Source organism: Lissotriton helveticus, chromosome 7, assembly GCF_964261635.1.
Source record: "Lissotriton helveticus chromosome 7, aLisHel1.1, whole genome shotgun sequence".
Lineage (NCBI taxonomy): Eukaryota > Metazoa > Chordata > Amphibia > Caudata > Salamandridae > Lissotriton > Lissotriton helveticus.
In genome coordinates, this window is record NC_136068.1 from 1,362,150,617 (window position 1) to 1,362,169,880 (window position 19,264).

Sequence of the window (19,264 nt, forward strand, 5' to 3'; positions counted from 1 at the left end):
ATATTGGGTGCATCCAGTAACAATCCATCTGTTCTTCTCATTTGCCAGACATGAGCCATTCTCCTGACATCCCACTCCTGATTACTCCAGAGACAGAAATATGGCAGATCGATGCAACTTCGGAGGTGGAATGTGGACAGTTTGTAGATTGGAATAAAATGCCTGACTTCAGTACAGACCAGGGACAGCATGGAAACGAACTGCCCCATAACCTCAAAGAGCTGAAGAAAATGGCCAGGGATGGAAATTTTGCTCATAGCCACAACATGAGAGCTCGTGCCTACAGTCAGATTATCCGGTCCATCAACTGCCGACTTGTCACCCCAGATGCCTCTGTCTATCAGGACATATCAGAAAAATTGTTCAGCAAGAGGAGCGCACATTTTCACCCCTTGCCAGACTTCATGGATGATATCTTGATGCCTACATACTGTCTTAATGCGGAAGGTGTGACTGCCCTCCGAAAGATCCTTATCTGCATCGGCAACCAATTCCCTGACATCACGTATAGTCCAATCCTGCCAGTGGTAGTGGCTTTGCTGCTCCACTACAGCTCAGGTGAACCAGAGTGCTTTGAGCAGGTCTGTCGTCTGACTACATGCGTGGACACTCAAAAATGCTACATTGACCAAAGCCTCCTGGCCTATGAGGCCTCCTGTATGACTTTTGGTGATTTAGCCAAGAAGCATTGCCAGGCCGGCCACAGGCTAATTGCTACCACATCAGAAAACTTCTTTGAAGTCTACTCTGAATGGGTAATGTGGATCTTTGGGGACCTTCCATTTGAGTATGCCATCAGGGTATTTGATTGCTACCTACTGGAGGGTTCCAAAGTGCTGTACCGTGTAGCCCTGGCCTTGCTAAAACAATACAGGTATTTCTCCACCGAAAGAGAAACAGAGATCACCGATGTCAAGCAGGACTTGCAGAATTTTGTCCAAAGCATTGCACAGCACATTACTGTGGATAAACTTCTGGAAAAGGCCTTCCGCATCCGGCTGTTCTCACACAAGGAAATCTGGCTCCTGCAGATGGCGAACAGGAAGGCCCTTTCCCAAAGGGGGATTTCAATAACTGAACGCAGGTAAGGAATGTTATGCTACCCGTGTGTCTGTCTGTCACAAGTAGAGGTGAGAAGCCAACAGAGCTGTGTTTTTGCTTGCCCTGAAAGGGATATCAATGTCTTCATGGCTATCAGAGTGTGAGCCCATTAGTGGATATATATAGTCTATAGAGCTACATCACTTCCTATTGTTATCAAACTGAGGTAAGAAATGTATAGCTCTATCTGTCTCTGCCTTATAAAGGCAATTAACATATAGATAGACACACACACTGCAAATGAACTGCCTCGACGAGCCAGCACTCTTAATGATAAAGCATGTATCTTTGATAATCAACAAAAAGCTCTTCCATTCACATCAGTGGCAGCTGGTATGGAACAGGGTGGTGCAGCAGGAGGTGTAAAAAAATATAACACCTCTGCATGGCCACCGTTTCTTGTTTGTCATCTCTCCTCTGCTTCTCTGCCTGACTCCCAGATGTAGGAAGCACACAGGCTCCCCTAAGCCAAACACAACGCTGCTGTCACTGGCATGACAGCAGGGTCATGATCAATGTTCCCTCTAATTTTTTTCCTCTGTGTGCGGCAGTGTAAGGTCTCTGTGCGTTACAGCCATGGCTATGTGCACCGGGAACCAGACCACGCATGTGGGTGCAGGGACAAATATCAGTGCAAAAATCACTCCAAACTTTTGCTTAAAAAGTGAGAAGATGGTGCATTTCCACACGTACAGCACCACATGATGGGTCTGAAGGCAGGTTTGCAATTTAGATACACACACCATGACATGAATTGGTTACACAGGGAAGTGCACCTCGGCTTTAGCAAAGCACAGGACTCCATCTGTGGTCCCATTATAAGATCTTACTAAAGATTCTCAACTGGAGCTCTGTTCATAGGGTGGGAAAATGTAGGGAGCCTATACAAGATTGTATACCTGGGGATACATGCAGGGGGGCATATGTTATGCCACCCTGTGGGCATGCACCCCTAGGTGATGCAGGGCATGGACTTGATAGTCCAAGCCCTGCAGGAATGGCGTTCCCATTGCAGTGTTTTTTTTATAGGCAGTGTCATGGGACAGCCTTCCAGTGACAAAAAAAGTTCAAATCTAACAGGCGGTGCTCAGATAGGGTTGGTGGTGTAGGAGAGGGGCGGTTCGGCACCGCCAAATTCATAATAATGCCCTATGTCAGCATGGTAATCATAGCATTTGTAGCACGACCAGCAAACCTGCCAGCAGCAACAACTAACAGTTGTTCTTGGATAGCAGACAGAGCAGCAGGAACACAGAATGCATTGCAGCAGCAGTAGGATGTACACTTGCGCAAGAGAGGACAAAAAGACATCCAGCATCTGGCAACAGAGGTTCCGCATGGAAAAGATGATTGGAAGCTGGTTAATGCATCAATTGCTGAGGAATATTACATAAACATGTTTTGTTTATATTACCATCATACAATCTACAGACATTTCTTATAAGTAACAGTCATACCATTGATCATACTTACACACTTTCTGATTGAAACAGTTGCATATAAGTTAGTTCACAAAATTATGCATAGATCTTAATATAGTGCAAAGGTAGCTGGAGAGCAAATTCTCTGTACCCTCAAAGCTAAGATGTTTCCATGTTTAAATTTGTTTAAGTAACTCTAAATCCAGCAAAACCATGGATTTCTTGTATTTCTCCCTCATTGTGTTTCTCCAGTATTAGGGTGTCTTTCATAGATTCACATGCTTGAATATCCCCCGTCGTCGGAGTGGGAGTCCCACGGTAAATAAAATAGCAATAATATACTATAAATATATATATGTAACAACATAAAACCTGAAATATGTAATAGAAAAAAGGCCTAAAAAGCCTACACATATTTCTACATAGGAATGCATGTAAAAGGAAAAAACCATTTGCAGCCTATCATTGTCATTATGTTGGTCCAAACCACAGCCAATCAGGCGCCAGCAACCCTCTAGAACCTTCTCCTCAGAGCTCAGCACCTCAGATTTTCTACCGCACGTCGTGTGAAGGGAGTCTCCCTGAGCTCTGCTCAGTTTTCTTCAATTTTCTGTAATTTTCTTCAAATTTTTCTTCTTAATATCACAGTTTTGTAATGTCTTCTTACATGAAGTCTACGTTCAGACCCTGTGTCACTTGTAGGAAGCTGTGACCTTTTCCTGTGAACCCTCATGAAGATGGTAAGAGGAGAAGGGGTTGTTCTTGTGCTTAGACTGTACCCCCCTTCTGATGTGGGAGAATTTTTTTTGTTTGTCCTGCACATTAAGGTTTTAAGTGATGCTTCTCCTCTACTTCACCAGCTGAAGTAACATCGAGATTTACTCTCAGGTGTCTAGACTCACTCTGCGCACTTTTCTACGTGAAAATGTGCCAGCTTGTTGACGATACGGTCTATGTACCCTCTGACAACAATCTTTGCCGTCACTGTTGCTCTGCAACGACTACGCCTCCAGGCATGCGTCGACGACAGTGAGGACAGTGCCCTCTTGTCGACTACAGGCTCGTAGCAGTTGGCCTCGTCAACGGTAGGCTCGTCGACGGTAGGCTTGTCGACAGTGAGCTCCGTAGATGGTGAGCTCTGTAGACAGTGAGCTCCGTAGACGGTGAGCTCCGTAGACGCTGAGCTCCGTAGACGCTGAGCTCCGTAGACGCTGAGCTCCGTAGACGCTGAGCTCCGTAGACGCTGAGCTCCGTAGACGCTGAGCTCTGTAGACGCTGAGCTCCGTAGACGCTGAGCTCTGGACGGTGAGCTCTGTGGACGGTGAGCTCTGTAGACGGTGAGCTCTGTCGACGGTGAGCTCTGTAGACGGTGAGCTCCGTAGATGGTGAGCTCTGTAGACGATGAGCTCTGTAGACGATGAGCTCTGTAGACGGTGAGCTCCGTAGTCGGTGAGCTTCGTCAACATTCAGCTTCGACGCCAGTTGGCTTCGATGACGGATGACCCTGTCAACTGTTGGATTCGTCGACGGTTGAGCCCGTCGACAGTTGGTTTCACACACTGTTGACTTTTATGCACAATGTGTTTTGGGTAGACGATTTATCTCGTCGACTGCAGCTTTCTGCTACATCCACGTGATGGCGTGATGGCTTTTTACTCCTGCCTTTATATCTTCTTCTAAAAACTGGGGCTCTATTGCATTCACCTCTGGTGAATATTGGAGGTTTTCCCCTCCTTATGAAGAGAGCGGCGAATCGTTTTTCCCTTTTCCCCTCGTCCTGGGGAAACCACAGAAACAAGTTCGTTCAGTTCCTATCATAGACTTTATTTAGCAAGAAGGTGTTAGACTCTTGCAGAGGCCACACTCTGTGCCGGTGGTTTGTTTTCCACGCCTCGACAAGAAATGTGAAGCTCCCCACTATTCAGCCTACCCTGACTCAGCCATTACTCAGGCGGCACAGCGATTATCTTGCAAGCCAGTTGGGCAGGTATGCCGCCAGATGTGCTCTGACATGTTGGTGCCAGTAGCACTTATTCCAGAATCCTCCAAGCCTCACGCTTTGAAGATCCTGCAGGAGTGAGAGAGAGAGAGAAGTGCATCAGAAATGATACACTGTGAAGCGGACATTGCGTGTACAGGTTTTCCACAGCTCGCTATAGGGGCAGTCTGGGAAAGACAATTTTGCTTCAATGCTACGTCTTTCGCAAGGAGGTTCAGACTTCAATACTTCACTTGTTCTTTTGATTGAGGATCCCTTCTGGTCAGCATGTTGATGAGGCACTGCAGACCATCTTAAAGGACACAGATTCTGCCCGCACCTTCGGGATATAGAATCGCAGCCTTTTCGTGGTGCTGAGGACGTAGCACCACGTCCTTTGTTTCAAGGGAGTTCCATCCAGTATTGGCTCCTACAATCAGAACCAACTGCATTACACAAATCAAACGCAGTCACATAGGCACAGTACCAACAGGTCCTACATAGACAATCATCGTACAGCCGAGGCAACTCTTCTAAGAAACAATGGATTACCGGGAACACACCTTTATTCCCTCCAAAAACGTCAGAGATCTAATATCTCACTTTTACACCAATTGGTCAAAGGTGACAGAGGACCGTTGGGTTTTTAAACGTCATGCCCAAGGGCACACTTTAGAATGTGTCAAATTTCCCTCTATCTACACCTCCAAAGGGACCTCCTCCTTCTCATCTACGGGTGTCATTTGCACAAGTGTCTATATGGATACAAACAGGGACCGTCGGAGTGGTTCCGAATCTCCAACAGCGTTAGGGTTTACTCTCAGTTCCTCATCAACAAGCAAATGAGGAAAGTAGCGCATGATTTTAGATCTTTGCGCAAACTTTACAAATGTTGTCCCTCAACAAAATCCTAAAGTTCTTATGCCAGAACGACTTTATAACTACTCTCAACCTCCAGGATGTCTATTTTCATGTGCCAATCCTTCCTAAGTTAGGAAGTGGCTACGCTTTACAATAGGTACAGAACTTATTCAATTGAAGTCCTACCTCTTGGATTTAGGTCAGTTTCACGTGTCTTTACGTACATCCTGGCACCAGTGGCAGCCTATCTACGTCTGCAAGGCATACTTATTTATCATTGCTGAGACAACTGTATAATAAGAGCTCGCTCTTATTTACAAGCAGTCCAGCACACCCAGACTTGTCAGTCACTGTTTCAAAACCTGATTTTCAATAAATCATGACAAGTCCCAACTAGTACTAGCTCCGATATCAACGTTTCTCGGAGCATCAATCAATACAAACCTAGCAACGGTGTTTGTCTCACACGAACGACTGGCCTGCATCTCCCACTTGGTGGTTCTTCTACGTTGGTTGCAGGTCTCCAGTTCCTTCGAAGATCTCATTCAATCAATCCTCGGATGCAAGAGGCCTTTTTGTTTGGTGGGTCCAAGAAAGAAATTTGTAGAAGGGGTGTGCGTTATTCCTTCAAGAAACGCCAAATTACACAATCACCACAGACGCATCCCTTCGAGGGTTGGGGAGCATATCTTCAAGGGCTGAAGGTCAGCAGGGAATGGAACCCTCAACAAAAGGCTTGGAACATCAATTGGCTAGAGCTAGGTGCCATCTTCTTAGCCCTCAAATCTTTTCGTGTTATCATTCAAGGGGCCACAGTATTGGTTTGCACAGACAATACTTCATGTATACCTTACTCAAACAAACAGGGAAGAATGAGGTTGGTTCTTCTATCTCAGAAAGCCCAAGAGATATGGGCTTGGGCAATATGGCACAGGATCAAACTCTTGGCTGTTCATGTGCCGGGAGTTGCTAATGTGCTGGCGGACACCCTCAGCAGGTCAATAGGTGTCCAACCACGAATAGGAACTGCGTCAGCCAACGGCGGATCGAATCTTCCAGCAGTGGGGTCATCCCGATCTGTACCTCTTTGCGACAAAAAAAATAATAATAAAAAAACAGCTAGTGCCTGTTTCTTTGCAAGCTGGCATCCCCACAGGGACTCGCAGGGGAAGGCGTTTTTCGATAAACTGGTCTCAAATATATGCTAACGCCTTTCCTCCGATACTGAAGATGTAAGATGAAGAAAGAGCCGTGTCGTTTGATTCTCATCGCCCACAGGTGGCCTCGCCAATACTGGTTCACCAAACTTCTTCTCCTCTCAGAGTACGATCCAATACAGTTTCGACCAATTCCAAATCTCCTCTCCATTCAGAATGGTCAACTTTGCCATCCGATCCGGCTTCTCTAAAATTAGCAGCTTGGCGCCTGAGCACCTTGAATTAGCTCATCTGACTATCTCGGTGGATTGTAAGGAGGTACTGGCTTACGCGAGAGCACCTACTAAAATAAAGACATACAGGGCCAGATGTAGGTAACTCATTTTTACCGACTGTAAAATACCGATTTTTACCGAATCGGTATTTTAGAAAAGGGAAATGAGATGTAGGTCAAAAATCGGTAAAAAATACCGAATCGGTAAAATTCGGAACCCCAGACTCGGTATTTACCGAACCGGTATTTACCGATACGGCAAATACCGATTCGGTAATTCACATGCAATCCTATGGGCCCGGAGGCCCATAGGAATGCATTGAATCTACCGATTCGGTATTTACCGAATCGGTAAATACCGATTCGGTAAATACCGAGTCGGGGATACAAAATATCAGGCAGTTGATGTTACAACCAATCACGTGCCTCCACCCTGCCCCTCAGCCAACCAACAGAGCAGTAGACCAATCCTGTGCATCCACCCCACCCCACAACCAGGAAGTGGTCACACCCATGCAGGTGCAGTGTACCTGATCACACAGGAGAGCAGTTACACAGAGACAGGCTGGTGTGAAGCAGAGCCCTGCAGGACATAGAAATGGATCCCCAAGACTCTCAGAGGGAAGGTGCAGAGAGGAAGAGGAAGATGAAGTTTAGCACTGTGAACTTCAGGTGCTGGTGGAGGAGGTCGTCAAGCACTACCCCAAAATCTTTGGGAAGCAGTCCCTGCAGGTACCAGAGGCTGTCAAGAGGAACACCTGGCTGGGGATCCAGACCAAAGTACACGCTATAGGAGTGACCACCAGGGAAGTAGACGATCTCAAGAAGCGATGGTACGATCTAAGGATCGTTACCAAGAAAAAATTGGCTGCAAGAAGTAAGGAGGCCAATGCTACAGGAGGAGGGAAGAACAGGGCACCTGCTCTCACGGACCTGGAAGAGCTTGTGGAGTCCACACTGGAGCCAGAGTGCGTTGTGGGGATTGGTGATGCAGACAGCTCAGCCCGAGCTGCAGCTAAGAAAGGTAAGGGACATGTCCATCATCCCACACCCCCTGCCTGTGTCCCTCCCCCAATGTGGCTATGAGTTGAGGAAATCCAGTACTGACTTCAGTATTCACCTGCAATGCATTATGGGAGTGGTAGTCATGAGAATAGCCATATGAGCAGTCTACGTGAAATTTTGTCAGGCATGCCACACAATAAAATCAGAGACATGGGAGGAGCAGGAAATAGTGAAATAATAATGTGATTTAATAGTGATTTACACGGTGAAAGCACCACTAAGACACTGTCCATATCTGTCCACAGGGGAGACATCACACAAGTCACTGCAGGTGAGGGAGAAGACACATCCCCAAAGGGATCGGAGTGAGCAAGAAGGCAGGGTTGCAGGGCCCAGCACAGCAAGACCTACAGCACCCTGCACACAAGCAGCTGACACACCAGAGGCAGACAACAACATGCACCTTGAAGCATCTCCAGTGCTCCTTGACTCACCACAAGATGAGTCACAACAACCACACACACCAACAGACACAGAGGTGTCAGACATCTGCAGGCCCGTGAGGCATGAGGGCCCCCCGCAAAGGATCCTACAAACATCCTCCGATGAGGAAAGGGAGTGTGAGGAGTCAATACAGCCAATGGCAGGAAGTGCACCATGTCATACATCCACTCCTCTCAGGCAATCCGGTGGGACAAGACGTCGTAGGGCCCGGGAGTCAAACGTCAGTGGCCGTGATGCGGATGTCTTCCAAGGCCTTGAGACCACAATGGTCAAGGTGCAGCGCCTGCAGGCATAAGGAATAAGTGCAGTTCACAGACAAATGCGCCTTTTGAACACCAATTTCACTGACATGAACAAGGGAATAGCATCAATGGCAGACAGCATGAGGGACATGGCAGATGGAGTCAGGGACAGGTCTCAGTGTGTGATGACACTCTGTGAGGAACTACGAGAGGACCGTGCACAAAGGTGCAGGGAGAGCCATCGTACGCACCAGCAGACAAGGGGAATGCGCCAACTTGCAACTGCGACTTCACTGATGTGTCGCCGTTCAGTTGCGATGCAGGAGGAGCTGGTGCACTGCTGTACTGATCTCTCCCGGGGGATCGGGAGAGTCACTACAGCACTTGAAGTGCTGCTGACAAACCAGTCAGCCACCACAGGAGCAGAAGTTGTCGGGGACACAGATACCCCTAGTAGCAGGAGCAGCACCCCTGTCCCTGAAGTAAGGAGGAGCAGCAGACGCCAGAGTGCCGGCGCTGGCACATCAGACTCAGAACTTATCCAACCTCAGGCATCACGCGTGGCTGTTCATGGGCGCAAGCAGTGAGTCTGCCATATGCAGTTGGACATGTGAGGGTGAGGTAACCCCCGTCCACACAGTAGTGCAAGGTACACTAGTATGTGTGTTTTGTGGCTTTGTGGCTTATGTCATTTCAACGTAGTGCAAAATAAACTACGTGCATTGAAGTACAACACGTGCTTTGTCTCTATACTTACTCAGAAGTAGTTGTGTGTGATTTCTGCCCGTCTCTGTCTCCCGTCTGTGGGTGTTGGTACTCCTACTGTGTTGGCTGCTGGTAGTGCCTGCTCATCGTCATGGTCTTCATAGTCCTCCAATTCCACCTCTGTGCCCCTCTTAGTTGCGAGGTTGTGCAACATTGCACAGGTAGCAATTATCTTACAGCATGTTACAGGTGAGTACTGCCGTGCCCCCCACATTTGTGGAGGCAGCGGAACCGGCTCTTCAGGAGCCCAAAGGTGCGCTCAATGATGTTGCGGGTGGATTTATGTGCCACATTGTAACGTCTCTGGCTGGGGGTTGTGGGGTTGAGGTAGGGTGTCAGGATGAAGGAACGGAGTGCATATGCACTATCCCCTAATGTGAAAGAAAAAAGATACATTACTCAGAGGCACACATTGACATACGTCTGCTTCATCTATCAAGGGAGTGTCACCCATTTATTTACCTAGCAGGTATCCTTCCCCGAATTCACCCGCTGTCAGGCGGGTATAGATCCCACTATTTTGGAATATGTATGAATCGTGGGTGCTTCCTGGGTATCTGGCCACTATATCGGTGATAATGTACTTGGCATCACAGATTGCTTGTACATTGATTGTGTGTGAGGACTTCCTGTTCCTGTATATGTGCTCAGTGGCAGCTGGGGGGCAAATGGGGATGTGGGTCCCATCAATGCAGCCAATCACGTGTGGGAAATTTGCCATGAGGTAAAAGTCAGTCTTGATCCTGAGCAAGTCCGCATCAGTGTCTGGGAAGTGGATGTAATGCTCCATTCTTTGCATCATGGCATCCAGGAACTTTCTGAATAAACGCGACAGGCAGCTCTGGGACACCCCACCTACCACAGCAACAACACTCTGGTAACTCCCAGATGCAAGCAGGTATATGCTACAGAGCACCTGCACATGGGGTGGGATGGCGTGGGCCCTTGGTCTTGGGTGGTCCAGGAGTGGGTGCAGGTCCCTGATCAGGTCCATGATGGTTTGGGGGTGCAGTCTGTATCTTTGCAGTATCTCTGGCTCTGTCAATTGGAAGAGTGTAATCCTCTGCCTGTAGACCTGCTCCTCCCTTCTCCATTCCCTCTCACCTGCTGCCTGTAGCCTTAGCCGTCTTGCTATGACGTAGAAAGCCGCCATTCTGGTTCCAGTGTTGCATTTTGCGGCCCTTTTTTATAGGCTGCACCTGATTACCACCTGCTTACAATCCATGTTAAATACCGATTCATAAATACCGAATTTTGGTGAAATTCGGTAAATTATGGCTCACCTACATCTCGATGGTGTTGTTTTTTCCATTTCTTAATTTCCGATTCGTTAATTTTACCGATTCGGAACATTTACCGACTCGGTATATTTTCCGAATCGGTAATTTTACCGAATCGGAACATTTACCGACTCGGTATATTTTCCGAATCGGTCATTTTACCGATTCGGTAATATTACCGATTCGGATTATTTACCGTGCCAGTAATCTACCGAATCGGAAATTTTTCTGATTCTGTAAAATTTGGGCGAGCTACATCTCAATGTCCAAATACCGGTCGGTAACGGCCGAAATTACCGAATTTCGGCCGTTACCGACCGGTATTTGGCTACCTACATCTGGTCCACAGTCTTTTAAAAAAATCAAAAAAAAAATAATCTGCATTTGGTGTTAATCTGCTGGGGTTCACCCATTTCTTGCAATGCCGGACCAGATATTACCTTTTTTCTTGCACCTGGCAAGATCAGGCTTATCTCATACAACGTTGAAGGTCTTTTTGGCAGCCGTTTCAAGGTAACGTCAGGATGGGTCCATCTCTCTTTATTCTTCAAGAATGCAACAGTTCTTTAAGGGACTACTCAGAATGTTTCCTCCTGTACGTCGTCCGCCTCCATCATGGCATTTTAATGTAGTATTAGCGCAGCTCATGCGCCACCCATTTGAGCCAATTTTCAGGATGTATTTCAAATTCCTAACATGCAACGTTTTTTCTCTTTGCTAGCATTAACTTCATCTAGAACAGTCTGTGATGTTCTAGCTCTCACTGTCAATTCACCTTTCTTACAATTCACGCCCAATTCTGTGGTGCTACGTACAAACCCAAGGTTTATGCCTAAGGTCCCTTCGGATTTTCACCTGAATGAACCAGTTATTTTAGAGAAGTTTTTCCTAATCCGCAATCCCCTGCGGAGAGGGCATTACTTGCCCTTGACATCAGAAGTTGTTTTAAAATTCTATTTGCAAAGGACCTCTGTCATTCTCAAATCCGATCAACTGTTTATTGCCTATGGAAATATACGGCAAGGACAAGCAGTGTCTAAACACACCATAGCTAGATGGATTTATGCAGCTGCTGACATTTGCCATCTTCATAGCTTATGGACGTTTCCACTAGGGCGTCCAGTTCCCAAACCTACAATTGCTCGTGGGGTTTTCCTCGGCCATTGCTTTCTGCCATCAACAGGCAGGCAAGCCTCTACAGTCTTCAGTGAGGATCCATTCTACCAGGGCGATGTCGTCTTCAACTGTCCTGTTTGCCGGTGTGCCGCTGCATCAGATCTGCAGAGCAGTCATGTGGTCAAGCAGGCACATGTTTACGAAACACTATTGCCTGGGTACCATTAACAAAGCAGACACTGCAGTGGGACAGGCTATGCTTCGCTATCTTTTTCAATAAGGTGAGCCTCTGTCTTCTCTCCTCCATTATGGTTTACCTTATTACTGTATGTCTTGCATGACTATAGACATATTTGGTTTTATAAGTCTATGCATGTGTATCATGCTGGGAAGTTTTCTTCGGATATTACTGCTTTCTATTCTATATTCAAGCATGTGAATCTATGAAAGACACCCTAATACTGGAGAAGAACAATTGTTACTTACCTGTAAACAGGTGGTTCTCCAGTATTGGTGTCTTTCATAGATTCACATGCGACCCACCCTCCTCCCCTCAGAGGCTCTCTTCTCCTCATAGACTCTGTGGTCACTCTTGTGCTACGAAAATCTGAGGTGCTGAGCTCTGAGGAGAAGGTTCTAGAGGGTTGCTGGCGCCTGATTGGCTGTGGTTTGGACCAACATAATGACAATGATAGGCTGCAAATCGTTTTTTCCTTTTCCATGCATTCCTATGTAGAAATATGTGTAGGCTTTTTATGCCTTTTTTCTATTACATATTTCAGGTTTTATGTTGTTACATATATATATTTATAGTATATTATTGCTATTTTATTTACCGTGGGACTCCCACTCCGACGACGGGGGATATTCAAGCATGTGAATCTATGAAAGACACCAATACTGGAGAACCACCTGTTTACAGGTAAGTAACAATTGTTCTTTTCATCCATGATGCATGTGGATGATCGCCAGTACCTTCAATACCTTTTGCTAATAGGGTGCAGATGTGAGGCAGATTGTGCGAGCATTTATGTTAATCGCAGAGCCCGTCACACGCTGCAATTAACACAAATACTTTCTCACGGCACACAATCTGCCCTACACAGGGCCACCCTTAGAGCTGGTGGCGCTCTGTGCGACAATGTTTGTTGGTGCTCCCCAATGACCACCTCTGCCACGGATTCCCTCACGAACACCCTTTAACACTGCCCCTGAAGTCTCCATTACCACTCTGAGATTAATGCATTCATTCATTGTATAGCACACCTCATAGTAGTGTAGTGTGTACTTTACTTTACATTTCCCACACATTAAACAGAAACAATCAATCATAGGTAGCTAGATCAGTGTATATATGTTACATAGGACAGAGAACAGCAAGGTGTAGGAGTGACATGTCATCCGTACTGGTAGGCAGTATAGTTTAAGAATGCTTGTCTGGAGAAGCACAAACTCGGAATTTAAAATGTAAAACCATGATGGGGGTTCTCTTTAATAAGAATTGCTTTCTACCCAAATTAACCCTTTTTACAACATTAGGATAAGGAATGGCTGGGGAAACAAATCATAACGCTCTAATCTATACCTTGCAGTATGAATGAAGTTCTTTGATGAGAGTCAATAGTTTACTGTTCTATATTAGGATTTTAACTTATAAACTAAAACAAAATTACCTCTCTGACAAAAGTAGTAACCCGCTAACCAATTTTCATTCTATGCACTTTGTGATCTGCATGGTGCACGTTCTTTGCAGCAGGCATATTAACCCTCTGCACTACCTTAACACGTTCACTATAGAAAACTCTGAGAGCTATCTTGACATATTTTTTATTGCATGAAAATTGCTGGAGGCAAGGAACGTCTTTTAAAACAATAATATACCTTCAAACACGGCGTCCCCACCCGAAGTCAGCACCCGGTACAGTGGCACCGGTCACATCGCCCTAGAGCCGGCCCTGGCCCCGTAGATGAGCCCTATTAACCAAAGAAATGCAGAAAGTCTACCAGGAACATCTTAAGGATTTTGGGGGCCCTGGGCCAAACCTATTTTTGGGGCCCCTGTTCATAACAGGTTTGAATTTATGATTTAATTTAAGCTCTTTCATGCCCTCTTAGGAAAGGTCACGGACAGTATACAGGCGCAATTGTCCGAATTCTAAATGTGTTTTTCACCTAATGTTCACGGATAGTGATGTGTGTTATCAATATTGTAACACATCAACAGTTCACTAATATTACTGCAAATAATATCCGTGACACACTCCCATTTTTCATATGTTTGGTCCTATTGCAATCTAAAAGAAACCTTTTTATGGATGTTACATGAAAAATAAACATTTCTCTGCAGAATGTCTATAATAGACTCTCACAAGTCACTCACTAAAAAAAAGGGATAATGGTATTCAAAACAATCTGTTTAGTAATTATTCAAGGTCATCACTGCAAGACTATCAGGAGGCTCCGCTGAAAGGCTGCAGCCCTGGGCTAGAGCCCACTTTGGCCATGCCTTAAAACATCTCTGAAGTCTACCAGCACGACGTGTGCTTTCAGGTGATTCTGAAAGCACACATCGTGCTTGTAGACTTGCTGCATTTCATTTGTTAATAGAGCGGGCAGATTGAGTGCCATGCTCTATTAACAAAGAAATGCAGCAAGTCTACACGCATAACGTGAGCTTTCAGAATCACCTGAAAGCTCACGTCATGCTGGTAGACTTGATGCCTTTCATTTGTTAATAGGGCACAGCTGGGGGCAGATTTTATGCCTTTGTGAATACTCATGTTAATTGCAGCTCATGACAGGCACTGCGATTAACATGATTACTTAAAAAAAAGGCACATAATCTGCCCCACAGCCGTGCCCTCGTTTAAACAAAAGAAATGCAGCGGGAGCCACTTGCTGACAAATTTCGGGTGGTCTATACCTCCACCTACTGCAGAAGGAAGTGCCTGTTTTTCGCGCCACACACATTTTCAAAGTGGTGGCGTGAATGGTCCTCAGCTCCGTGTGCGAGCTTGACACATTACACTGTGCGCTCTGTGAGACATAGGTGCGTGTGCACACCTTACAAAGAACAGTGGTAGTGATTGGCCAGAGCGGCCTGGATGGGCGCTTAGACAGGGAGTGGGAACCTGTGCATGTTCTCTACCCAGGCTGTGCGATACAGCCAGGTGTAGAACATGACAAGTGCGCATGACTGTTTAGCTGGCCCAAGACAGTCATGCACACTTAAGTGCACATATTTCCTCCTCCTCCTGCTTTGACAGCCGAGCCCGGTCCGCCCTAACCTGGCTGCCACTGAAAAATAAATGATAATGACATTGTGTAATTATCATTTTATTTTTCCTTTTTTGCACTGCTGAAAAGCAATGGGGCGACACGCCTCTGCCTTAGCAGACAAGTGAATCTAAACTGTCTTCATGAAGCGATGACCACTAATAGTAAGGATTGCTACTTTTGACACAGACGATTGCAATTCTTTGATCCTCTTTCCATCAAAGTGAGTGCTCGCACCCTAGCTGTGCCTGACCTTAGTGTCCTTACAAGGAAATGTAGGGCTTTCTTCTCTTCCGAGGAATGCCCCGGCTAGCCCTCGGGTGCATTTATAGATCAGGGAGAGTAATTTGAATGCAGTTTGTTTCTCCACTGTTAGCCAGGGCAGCTAGTTAAAGCCATTGGAATATTATAAAGGAATGACTGGTACAACTTAAGCGCTAGTTCAGAAGCCACTACCTCCAACGGTAATTCAGAAAGAATTCAGATTGTATTGTACCAAATGCTGCAGAAAACTGTAAAAAGAAAAGAGGTGTTCTCCGTTCGTCTGCAGCCACAAATACAACACAAAATAAGGATGGCAGTATAGTCTGTGTTCCATGTTGAGATCAGAAGCACGATTGATGGCTGTCTGTGCGTTTGTTGTACTATGTTCTTGTTGCACCATTACAGCTTTAAAAAAGATTTGTGATATCTTGGGCATGCCTACGCGCAAAATGTATACATTTTCTGGGTCTAAATCGTTTTTTTTCTCCAAAAAAAGGGTATAGTTCAGAATTCAGACTTTGGGCCCACTCCAATCTTATGTAACCAAGTGACTTTCTTAGGGAAGCATGATGCTATAATGTCTGCCTTATGAGAAGCCTCCTGAGTAGCAATGCAACTAATTCATAGCATGTGAGGCTGACATCCTTCATTAGTAAATGAAAAAGTCTGAATACTGACCAGGTTATTCTCTTTGCTGTCCTCATTTAGTGATCTTAAAACCTTTCACACAGAATAGAATCTCGTAATTCTTCATTTCAGTTTTTAGGTCGAGCCTAGCAATAGCACGCATGTGCTGCTCGCTCTGCGAGACATGCTGTACTGGAGTATGCACTGGAAGCCCGCCCACTGCCCATATTTGCCATTGGCTTGTGTCATTGTCCTTCGTAAATGCTGGCTTCTGATTCGTAAATAGGCTTGGTGATCCCTCCTTGGTACTGCCTTGTCTGCATTTGTTACTTCCCATAACTGCTGGACCTTTTACTAGGCTTGTTACACGGTCTGCATTAAAAGTCGGTGAGCACTATTTTGTTTATTGACACTGATGGGGACAATGGTGGCTGCTTTTGTATTTGCAGCGCACCCACTCAGGACAATGGTGGCCGCTTTTCTTATAGAGTGTTATGCTGCTCTAACTAGCATGCTGAGCGCGGTACCGGCATTAGGAACACCGCGCTCAGTTTAAAAAAAAAAATGTTACTTTGATATTGAGCGCAGCGCCCGCTTTAGGGACACCACACTCAGTTGTTGACACCGAGCTCGGTTCCATTTTTGAAATTTTTTTAATACTGAGCATGGCGCCCGTTTTTTGGACACCCATTTTAGTTTCAATTTATTTTCTAAAGTTATATGTTAAGCGTGGTGCCCACTTCAGGGACACCGTGCCCTGTTTTCTTTTTTGCAAAACTTTAATTCTGAGCCCAGTTCCCGCTTCACAGACGCCGCGCTCTGCAATACAATGGGTATTGCTTTTGCAAAAGTTTGAAATATTGGTATTGTAAATGACAATGCCTTTTAATATTATAAAAGGTATTGCCATTTACAATGCCAGTAGCTCAAAAACTCACAATTGTGAGACCTACTGGATTGTAAATGCTTGTTTTTCTGTGGGTCTAGTACAAATAAAATCACGAATGGTCTGAAACATGTCTGCTGATTCTTACATGTGAAAAACTGTTTTCAATTTGACAAAAAGCTATGTCAATAGAATTGAATGCTCAAAGTATTGCTTTTCATAGCTCATGGATAGCTTTTATTTTTTACTTTCTCCATTTGGATTGGAGTGCCTACATCCTCTTTTAAGGTCTTCAATATGGAATTGAACTGTAGTTAGGAGGTTTAAAAGAGTTGCATATCCTGGCTCACATCTTTTAAACAGGCTGCTGCCCATATGTTATGGAAGTCTTTAGAGAGGGGTAATGTTCTGCAGAACTATATATCTGTACGTAAATTTGTATGTTGTGATCGGTGCTGCATGTGATAGTAAAACAGTGCCTTTCAACTCCAAGTTTCTGCTCTGACTTGTGGGCAAACCTGTAGCTAGAACACAAGCTGTAAGCCTGACACCTTTTTCCTCAGAAGTCCACAAACTCATCTGTGGAGTGCCTCAAGGTTCATCACACAGCCTCATCCTCTTCAATGCGTACATGATCCCTCTGGCCAACGTCATCTGTGCACAGACATCAACATCCTCTCCAATGTGGATGACAAACAACTCATACTCTCCTTCTCGAAAAGACCCCCAGCACCAGAAACAAGTTTACAGCTTGCATTTTTGAAGTCGCTAATGAGATTAAAGACAACTGTCTCAAGCTCAACACCGACAGGATAGAAGTAGTGATCTTTGGCAAGGACACCTCCCCGTTGGATTTCAACTGGTGGCGGGCCGAACTCAGACCCACACACAAAACCCACGCCAGGAACCTTGGAATAATCATCAACAGCAAGCTGAACACTACTGCACAAGTCAACGCTGTCCCTGCATCATGCTTCCACAACCTGAAGATGTTGAGGAAGATCTTCAAATGGCTCCCAATCAACACTATGAAAACTGTCACTCAAGCTCTAGTCACCAACAAATTGGGCTGTGGGAACATCCTCTATGCCAGGATCACCAAACAACGCTAGAAGACTACAAACCACACAGAACCCAACAGCCAGACTCATCCTCAATCTCGCAAACAGAACTCACACCACACCACATCTCAGGGAACTACACTGTGTCCTGATACACAATCACACTCAATTCAAACTCCTCACACACACATTCAAGGCACTACACAACCCAGGACCCATCTACCTAAACAGACATATCTCTTTCCAACACCCACCCAGTCACCTCCGCTCTGCAGGACTCCTACTTAAACACATCGCACACATCCCACGAATACATGGAACCAGATCAGGAGGATTCTAAAGTGCGAATTGGCCTCCCACTCCACATCAGAGCCCCCGTTCTCCAATTCTGCAAGAAGCTGAAGACACAGCTTTTCAGTTACCCAACCTACCATAGGCACGGCTAAGAACACACACCTGTTCAACGTCAGAATACCCTTGCAGGTGATAGTATACTTTACAAGTACACATCACATAACCTCAATACTATCAAGTGACTTGAGGTGTTTTATATATGTGTCAGGCTGATTTCGGCACACATCTCCCATTTGAATATGCACGTGGATTGGTTATGGTTGCAGCTTATGAGACTCAGCAGTGGCCCAGAGACAGAACAGACTATTTTTGCTGGAAGCATTTGAGGCACAAGGGGCCTCATTTATGAGGGTGTGCGTCACTTTTACGCCGCTGGTGCGTCACTTTTTGTGACGCACCAGTGGCGTAAAAAATGCGCCTTGTTGCGCCATATTTACAAAGTGAGGTATCTCTGTAGATGCGTCACTTTGTAAACCCTTGTGCCACATTATACCTGCGCCAGGTATAATGTATGAAAGGGGGGCGTTTTGACACAAGAAAGGGTCATAGAAGTGACACTGTGAAATCTACAAGATTTCACTTCGCCACTTCTAGGACACAAATGCGTCAATTTCTTATGCCTGCCTCACAGCAGGCGTACGACTGACGCAGGCACTTTCACATGGGGCTTGCCCCATGTGAAAGGACACATTGCTGGAGTTGCGTCCCTTTTGTGACACACTCTAGCAATGCGTCACTTTTACGACATACTGATACGTCAGAAATACTGACGTATCAGTAATTCCTTGCGCCATGATGCGTCATAATTTAAATATGACGCATCATTGGTGTCGCAAGGAGGGCGCAGTGAAAAGTGACGCATCGCTGTTTTAACGCAGCCTTGCGTCACTTTTCATAAATGAGGCCCAAGGTGCGGTGCACTGTGGTACTGTGTTGTGTACCGCTCCCACAAATCAACAACATATATAATTGCTCAATTGCTTTGTGGCCTGATTCTAATGTGAAAGACAGCAAAGAAAAGGTCCAGGGGTGACTTCCACCCCTTTTCTGCGTATTGTGCTGGCATGCTTTCTGCAAGACAGCAAGCTGGCG

The 19,264-nt window shown here is 45.7% G+C and overlaps 1 protein-coding gene across 1 annotated transcript in view; it reads left to right on the forward strand.

Annotated features, from left to right (window-relative positions):
• Positions 1-19,264, forward strand: part of LOC144770286 (TBC1 domain family member 24-like) — a 151,708-nt gene that overhangs the window by 56,988 nt on the left and 75,456 nt on the right. Inside the window, exon 2 of the mRNA XM_078654682.1 lies at positions 49-1,084. Coding sequence (XP_078510808.1) covers positions 49-1,084 — 1,036 coding nt within the window. The remainder of the gene's footprint in view (positions 1-48; positions 1,085-19,264) is intronic.